This window comes from Athene cunicularia, assembly GCF_003259725.1.
Source record: "Athene cunicularia isolate RWA chromosome 11 unlocalized genomic scaffold, athCun1 chr11_part1, whole genome shotgun sequence".
NCBI lineage: Eukaryota > Metazoa > Chordata > Aves > Strigiformes > Strigidae > Athene > Athene cunicularia.
Genome location: NW_020799113.1, coordinates 7,696,579 through 7,705,847, shown reverse-complemented (window position 1 = coordinate 7,705,847; position 9,269 = coordinate 7,696,579). Strand labels below are relative to the sequence as shown.

General features: G+C 40.3%; 1 protein-coding gene across 1 annotated transcript; it reads left to right on the top strand.

Moving 5' to 3' along the window:
• The first annotated feature begins 6 nt into the window (after nt 1–6).
• Nucleotides 7–3,639, top strand: RRAD (RRAD, Ras related glycolysis inhibitor and calcium channel regulator). Its single transcript, XM_026856831.1, has 4 exons — nt 7–231; nt 404–477; nt 1,011–1,215; nt 2,734–3,639. The coding sequence occupies exons 3-4, from the start codon at nt 1,041–1,043 to the stop codon at nt 3,009–3,011; spliced, it is 453 nt and encodes a 150-aa protein (XP_026712632.1). The 5' UTR covers nt 7–231; nt 404–477; nt 1,011–1,040; the 3' UTR covers nt 3,012–3,639.
• The last annotated feature ends 5,630 nt before the right edge of the window (nt 3,640–9,269 follow it).

Below are 9,269 nucleotides of genomic sequence, written 5' to 3'. Positions count from 1 at the left end.
CCCTGCCGCAGGGCGACCTGTCCGGCCTGGTGCGCTGCACTTCGTACAGCCCCGGCGAGGCGCACCGGGAGAGCTGGGCCTCCGACTCCTCCGACTCCGTCATCTCCTCGGGCAGCGACTCCGACAGCAGCCTCTACAAGGTGATCCTGCTGGGCGAGCACGGCGTCGGCAAGACCAGCCTGGCCCGCATCTTCGGCGGCGTGGAGGACTGCGCGGACGCGGAAGAAGCCGGTGAGGGCGCGGGGCACCCCCGGCGGAGCGGGGCGCACCCCCGGCCCCGGGGACCCGCCGCGCGGAGCGAACGCCGCCGGCCGCAGCTTCCCGGGCGTCCCCCTGGGGCCACCCCCTCCCAGGCTGCCGGCGGGGATGGAGAAGAGTAACAACTTCTTTTTTTCCCCCGTAGGAAATACATACGACAGGTCAATTATAGTTGACGGAGAAGAAGCATCTCTTGTGGTGTTTGATATATGGGAGCAGGTACTTACAGATTTAAGATATTTTTTTCTTTATGGCTCGGGCAGTGGTTTACTCTAAAACACAAAGTAGAAATGGAAGAACTATGTATGCCTACTTCTCCGATCAGATCAATAGCGTTAAAAAAGTGACATTAAAAAATTAGAATTCATACTACCTTTGTTCTCTCCTGCAATTAATTTCTTGTAGCTAGGCAGGCAATTTAAAAACCTGAATAGGGCTGGAGTGCGAATCCCTTAATGCTTTGAATAAGCAGCAGCTTACATGAGCAGCCCAGGGAATTAATGTAAAATTAGAGATTCACAATCTGATCAGTGCAAACCTGATATTATTTCTGGGACAAGATAATTTTGTTTTGTAATACAGTTTAAATAACAACATCTTAAAAAAAATAAAAGGAGGCTGGCTTACTTTTACTGACTCTTTATTATAAAGCTAAGAAAAATATCTGTAAGGTGCTTACAGTAATTACATCATTAATCAGTCCTGAATAGATTTTTCAGTGCAATAAATCTATTTCTTGCCTTTTGTTTTAGGATGACAGCCAATGGCTTCAGAACCACTGTATGAAAATGGGAGATGCGTATATTATTGTATACTCAGTGACAGACAAAGTTAGTTTTGAAAAGGCCTCTGAGCTAAGAATCCAGCTAAGAAGAGCAAGGCAAACAGAAGACATTCCTATTATTCTTGTGGGCAATAAAACCGACCTGGTCAGGTCCCGGGAAGTCTCAGTTGATGGTAAGAGACACTATTCATTGATACAGTAATGTCTAAAGTAGTAGAAAATGTTGTGGATGATCATGGACCATAGAAGTAGTCTGGTTTTGATGTAAAAAATGTATGACGTGAGGCACACCAGAGAAATTAAGCCAGCTGGTTCATGCTGAGGGACTTAGTACCACAGAAAACAGTGGAGATGGTGTTGGGGGAAGATTTGTGACTGCACAGAGAAATGCTCTGAATGGCAGTACAAGAGTTAAAAATGCATCAGAGCTGAGCTTTTGTGTACTGTTTTGTGTGGGATTCATTTTTGGTATTAACTGAAAGGATTTAATTATGTTGTGTGTGCAGCAGCACTTGCTAGTCTCAAGATCTGATAGCTTGAGCTATGCTTTTGAAGGGACAGGAATGCCATGTCATAGAACCCAGGCAGCCTTTGAAAAGAGTGATCCCAAACAGTCTATAAAATCTTCTTTCTTCTGGAAGTGGAAGTGATCCCATCACATCTGAGTTGAGCTGGTGGGACCAGGCTTGCACAGCTTAAAGGCTTTTTGTAGATGTTCTCCAGTTGTGATCAGTGAGAATTTTCTCAGCAAGTTCCAGACAGCATTTTGGTAACTAGAGCACAGTAACCACTGCCAACACCACAGTATTAATTTCACTTACTTAAACATTTGGTGGTTTTGTTTTTTGGTTTGTTTCTTTTTCACTGGGAAGAATATTCTGAAATATTGGTGACTTGATGATGATGAACCATCTCTTGCTGTCTGTCTGGTTTTGCCACGTTCCCTGTGTTAAATGCCTGTCCAGGGAATTGCCTGGAGTTCATCAGGAGATTATAACTTCTTTCAGGCTGGTGGTGGTGCATGGTTGACCTGTCCTAGTCATGACATCAGTACTTTGCTCAGGTTTACAACTTTGCCATTATTTACCACAAGTTGAACACTGCAGCAATCCAGAGTTACATGCCAATGTCTGCAACATTGAACATCCTGCATTCTCAATGCAGTCCTAGTCAAATCCAGTGGTGTACACCTCGTGACCTCTAGTGATCTATTCAATGGCTTGACCTTGTGGACTCTTACCAGCTTCATTTGTAGATAGCATGGAAGACTCTCACTTGTTACAGCAAGGCAGACATGCATAATTGCTCAACTCCCAGAAGAAATAAAAAACATTGCTTTTTGTACCTCACACTGTTTCCTGTCAAACAGCGAGCATGTATCCAAGTGCCTGTCCTATATCAGCTTTAGCTCTTAAACAATACTGAGATGGTCTGCCTAGAGGACCGTTGTTGCCTTATATTCATTAACACTGGTCAAATGAGATTTCTGACCATACCACACCAAAACCAAGGAGAGTAAGGGGGCAAAACCACAAGTGCAAGTCTGGACTTTCTTACCATGGTAGTAAAGCTCTTGTGGCACTGAAGGCCCTTTTCTTACTTAGTCTTTTTGGGTTTTTTTTCCGTGTCAGTATGTATGAAGAGAAAATGTTCGTCTCCACTCATCTTCTTTCTTTTCTTTTTCCATCCAGAGGGACGGGCCTGTGCCGTTGTGTTTGACTGCAAATTCATCGAGACCTCAGCTGCTCTTCACCATAACGTCAAGGACCTGTTTGAAGGTATTGTTCGGCAAATTAGACTTCGTAAAGACAGTAAAGAAGACAATGCTAGGAGAATGGCCAACACAAAAAGAAGAGAAAGCATAGGCAAAAAGGCAAAGCGATTCCTTGGGAGAATTGTGGCAAAGAACAATAAGAAGATGGCTTTCAAAGCAAAATCAAAGTCGTGCCATGACTTATCTGTGCTTTAGAAGCTTTCAGCAAGGCCAGATGTTGCACGTGGGTGGTGAACAAGCATTTGACTGTTATAGAAGTGTATAGATGATCCTCATGGTGATAACAAGAATGACTTATTAATTGGGACTCTCGTTAATGCCTTAAGGTGCGCAAGCAAGTCCGGAAGTTAAACTACAATGTCTGCTTCATTGATAAATGGTTTAAGTTTCAATGTGTGCAAGTAAATGAACTAACTTTACATAAGGGGCTTGACATGCCCACATTTTCACTGTGTACATATGTTATATATCCTCTTGTCCTGTGGATACTAGAGATGCAAAGATAAGAAAGGATGATGATAAGTATCACCATAGACATGTCTCATTTGCAGAGCAAAACTTAACTTGTACGCAGGCTCGTACACTCTTTTTAGTATAAAGCAAACAATGATAAATCTTTTTAAACTTAAATGTGGGAGGGGGGAGTAGAACCACACTAGCGTGGGAGAAAACAAATTATATATATATATATATATATATATAGTTAAATACAGAACAGATATCATTTTATGAAGTTAATTTGCACTTCCATTAACCGTTATTCAATTAATTTGTTACTTGTTTACATGCAGATTTTATAATAAAGTATTATTTCCTGTTATAATAAACTGTGCTTTTCTCATAGTATGGATAAAGAATGAGAGAGCAGTATTTTTATACTGATCTTTTTTCACTGTACAAAATGTTATACACAGACTATGCAGATTTACATGTGATAAAGTTCTGGAACAAGATAAATTGGGTATATCCTGTGTCCTCTTCTTTAACAGACAGTTTCTTTACGAAGTAAACCCTGCATTTATGAACACTCTACTTCAGCAGCTCATACTGCAAAGGGGGTGCCTTGACCCTTCATATTATTGTTCAACCTGGTTGTCATCAGCTCTGTCAGACACAGACCTCTATATAATGCCTTTAGTTAGACAGATGTCTTGTGTCTGTACTGATAAACTGAAGTTTGCAATGCTCTACTTCTTAAGCCCTCTCCTGGCTTGAAGGTCTTGTGTTACAGCCAATAAATAAATGCGGGGGTTTGATTTTTATTTTGTTTTGGTGTTTCTCTTTTCTGGGAGCAGTATCATTTTCTAATCTACTCACAAGCCTGTAGTTACCTTCCAGGGGTTTTGGGAAATTCAAAGCTGGCTGACAAGGCTGTTTGAAAGAATTGTAGGCTTCAGTTGTGATGTATGGTGGGCTTCAGTGCTGTTAAAGTTTTCACATTCATTTTAGTGTGTTTATAATTAATGTGTATCCATGGTTTTTCCCTATTTGCTATTCATGAAGTTAGAAAGCAATCACGTTTCAGTGAAAAACCTGGACTTGCTGCATTTGCTTTATAAATCCCTCTTCATAGAATACATTCTCTTTAAATTAATCCATAAACTCACTTCTCAAAAACAGTAAAACCATACGCTCTTCTCTCCCTTTCTACTATCCCTGCCAGCATCCAGTTCTTTAGAGAGATTGTTCCAGCTGCCTGGGAGCTCTGTCCATGATTTTATAGGAGCTGACCTTTTCCATACAGCAGGCAAATTGCACCAGCTCTTACACCTTACACTGAGCTTGAACAAACAGCTCTCCACTGGGTTAGCCTAGTGCTTGGGCATTTATCAGGGAACACTTAGTACTGGGGGAAATCACATATGATTTGTGTAGGTAATTCTCTGTAGAATTAGCATCTCCTGATGTGCTGGTGGTGGACCTAACTCGTTAGATGTACAGCTTAGTGTATGTTGCTGGTAACAGGTCAAGTTTCTTATGAAGCGATATGTTTACTTTGTGTCCTGAGTGAAGTCTAAAGTGAATAATTCTGTCCTGCTGCCAAAACTCACATTTATCTGATGATACATTTTAATTGGATTTGGCTTTTTTTCACTAGCCTGGCAAACTATTATCACTAGAATGTCTAACTACTGTCAGAGTATGGCACCAGGCATCTACTTACATAGAAGCTTTTAACTGTCAACACCAAAGCAATTGCTCTAGTCCTGGAAACTCTACAACAAGAGTGTCCAAATTCATGTGCATAAATTTGGCACATGCTAAAGTTACTGACAAAACTACATGGTGTTCCTGTGCGTTTGCAAAGCTGCTGTCTTTTGGTTGCTCTGTGCTTCCAGAATGATCAGGAGAGGACTGACATGTTTGGCTGATTTGCAGGATGTAGTTATGCCCACAATAAATACAAGGAACAGGATGCAAACCCAGACTTTAAGATATGGCATTTCACTAAGTGCAAGATGTTACAAAGATGTGTCACTCTTCTTGCTGCAAGGTAACTGCAACTGCAAAGTGTCTTCAAGGTCATGGTTAACAGCTGTGCTTTTTGCACACTCTGACCTACAGATCAGATGTTTTAACTGTGTCAGTGAATTCAAAGGTTAGATTTGGACCACTCTTAAACCTAAAATATTTCTGAAGTGCTCTAGTGTATTGCTAGAGGTTCATTTAAACTGTGGAAAATAATTTGTGTTTTGAAAGTATCAGTGTCATACAGGACACTGTGAGACAATAAACTGTGAATCACTCTAAAGAAACTTGGTCTAATCTATATTCTATCGGTTAATATTGTACAATAAAATACTTATTCAAATCCTCATTATACTAATTTTTTCATCCATGTGTTTGTACAGGGATTAGCATAATTCAGCCACGGCTCACGAAAAGGGGGAGGGTTTGTTGTTACTGCAGCTCTGACAATAACCTGCTCTAGACAAAGATCATATTCTATGCTAGAGAAGTGTTACCATTAATACTATTTTGCAGAGATTTTGTAGTTCCCTGAAGATTTTCTACATAGAAAAAAAAAATAATTTCTTGGGTATCACCTAGTGGAATTCCCAAGCAGACTTTTTGGAAGTACATGTGCAACACCATCTAGAAGTCAGAAACAGGCACCTAACTGAGAAATGCCTCTCAAAATCAACCTTCTTCAAAAGGTTATTTGTATCCTCATGCATCTGAAAGTCATCTATAGGTTTTTGTAATTTGAGATGTTTTATTGGTATGGATACTTAGATTCTTGTCATTAATGGGGTGAATCTATGTCATGTGAAAAATAGTGAGTCCCAGACAGCAGTATTTTTTTAAATTGTTATCAGAGTAGAACGGAGTGTAAGGGGTAACAGTGGTGTGAGTTTTCTTATTTTTTGCCAGTGCACATCAGTTTTAATCTGGAGGGAAATTTCATGCAGCCATTTAATCTTTACTGCCTTCACTGCTGCTGCCAGCTGAAGTTCCTATTACTGCTAATTGTGGTGGTGGATTTTGTGTTGGCACAAATCCATTTGGAACAGCTAGTTATTAACAACTACAGTGGAAGGACATTGCCTTTTATATGTGACACATATGTTAGGTAAACAAATTAAAGCCTCCTCTGTTTGCTATTGCTAAACTAGCTCCTGTAAATTCCTCACCATATGAAAAATGTGAAGAAAATCATTCCTCCATCTGCCAAAACCACAAAGCATAAAGTCATGTCGCATAAATATAGACAAAATGTTAACTGCTGGGGGAAGACTTAGCATCACCAAAAATGAAGTTTTACTCAGATGTGTTTTCTCAAAATAGGACTAGAAAAAACAGGGCATGATTTACATAGTAACATTGCATAACATCACTGTTCTTTACTGAAAAGGAAAGTATAGTGAGTTGACAGTGATTAAGAATCCAGTGCATGATCAAAGATTGCTAAGACAATCTTAGTCTAAAAAAAGTTGGGTAATATTTTCTTATGTTGTGCTGAAATTTGCTTTGATATTCTTAATTTTATTCAGAGACAATGTACAGGTTTAATTGCATGTACATCACAAGAGACCTCACTGAACCTGCAGTCACAGTCAAAGGTGATGTCTGCATTCCAGGAGCACCATTTAATTTATAATTTACCACATGATCTCAAGCATTGTAACGGACAATTTGAATCCCTCTTTGCATAAAGAAACACCTGAACTCCAATACTACTGAATTAATTTCTAAAAATTGAAATAGTAAATTTCAATTGTCCTTGTGCTCTATGACATGGAACAGAGAAGTAAAAGATAAAAAGAGAGAACAAATGCCCATTTCTTATGAAGATATATTCTTATAAGATTTCTCTAACTTATATTCTTATAAGATTTCTCTAACCCACTGTTCAGAATCCAGTGGGGAACAACATTGTTTAAATTAAGAATGTACTAAGGATTCCAGAACTAGAAGGTAGGAAGCAGGCTAAGAAATGTACTTCAACACCAAGTTCTTCAGAAAAAAAATAGCATTAATTATGTACCACAAAAATGTTCTGACCACTGGGTAAAATGGGCAGTGCATGTTCTGAAGACTCTTCCCTTGTTTGTTCTCTTAATTTTATCTTTTTTTTTTTTTTTTTTTTTTTACCTACAGATTTTTTTTCTAATACTTCCCCTATTTATCACAGGAGCTGAAGAAAATAATAATCTGAACTAAAATTTAGCAGATTCAGAAACTGAGATAACTAGAATATTAATTTTCTTGCCCTCTTGAAAAAGCATCTGTAAGGTCTGAAACAGGGGCTGGAGAAAGGACAGGATTTGGAGAACAAGTGCTCCTGCTCAGAACAGTCTAGTCAGACCCATAAAAATCTCCCCAGCTTGTTTCTGGCAGTGAGTCCCACTTTCATCAGCGTCATTATACTAGCAAGAATAATTACACTACTCTTAGACTTGCAGTTGTGACCCTTACTTTGGGAATTACAGTCTTCAGTTCAGTAGATGCTTTGGCAGAAGAACAGTAATTTTTGTCACGTCTAAATTGGATTATTGTAATCATTATGCTTAACAAAGAGTTTTCAGGAGCTCCAGGTAGGAGGAAATATAGCCATGTTAATTAAGCTCGCCAGGTCAAAATAAACACATAACTTCTGTGTTCAGGCCTGTGTTCCCATTTTATTTAGGTGAAGTGATGATCCAGAAAAGCTGTAAATAGCATTAGACACAACTAATGTTGAAAAATCTTCACTTTGTTGCATGTTTCTTGGCCAGCTACAAAGCTTGTTGAACTCACTATAAAGTCAGCAGCATTGCTTGATTTTGGACTGCTCCACAAGACCAATCTTTGCATTTCTAATCGCATGTATTCAGGTACCTTACTACAGGTATTCAGGCCGCAACGGTTTAGTGCATTTGACACTGCAATGGTAACTGCGAGAGACCACGCCTTATTTATTACTCTTGCAGATCAAGGATGCAAAAAGCATAAAGCAACAGAAATACATCTTAACTGAACTAGAACATATGGTGAATTTTAAAGCCGTGCCAACTTGCATCAGCTCCACTCTATTACAGGCCTGCCATTGGAATTTATTAAGGAGTGTTCTCCAACCTTCTTCCAATGAAAAGAATAATGTAACTCTCTTTGGGTATCAGCCAGGTGCTGAACAACTTTCTCACAGATATTTCAGCTATCGGTATCTCAGCTGTAGGGCTTCTTTGTCACATGTTTTTCATGTCAACTTCAATTTTATCGTTCCAACCTCCATTGTTACACATTGTCACCCTTGCAGCAGTGGCTCAACAGTACTGTGGGAACGGGAAAGAGGAACTCCTCTGCTGTTGCATGACTTACTGAAAAACATTAGCTGTCAACAGCTGTAACATGAGCCTGGTCCCCCAGCTCATTGCTTTACATAATATAGTCTAGATAAAAATGTCAGATTTTGCTGCACAGAAGTCCCTGATTAAGACAGGCTGAGAGAGTTGGGGGTGTTCAGCCTGGAGAAGAGAAGCTCCGGGGAGACCTTAGAGCGGCCTCCCAGGACTGAAAGGGGCTGCAGGAAAGGTGGGGAGGGACTCTTGGTCAGGGGGTGTAGGGATGGGATGAGGGGTAACGGTTTTAAAATGGAAGAGGGCAGATTTAGATTAGATCTTCTAAGGAAGAAATCTTCCCTGTGCGGGTGGTGAGACCCTGGCAGAGGTTTCCCAGAGCAGCTGTGGCTGCCCCCTCCCTGGCAGGGTTCAAGGCCAGGCTGGACGGGGCTTTGGGCAACCTGGGCTGGTGGAAGGTGTCCCTGCCCAGGGCAGGGGGTTGGAGCTGGATGGTCTTTAAGGTCCCTCCCTACTCAAACCATTCTATGACTCTGAAATTAAATAACTCTCTCCTTGAATGTCAGGGGTACTGTTGCATTTGCAAGGCAAAAAGGAATGGAAGATTTTTAGCTAATTTGCACACAGTGAAAAAAAAAAAAATTATGCAATCTGATAGCCACCTCTCATTTTT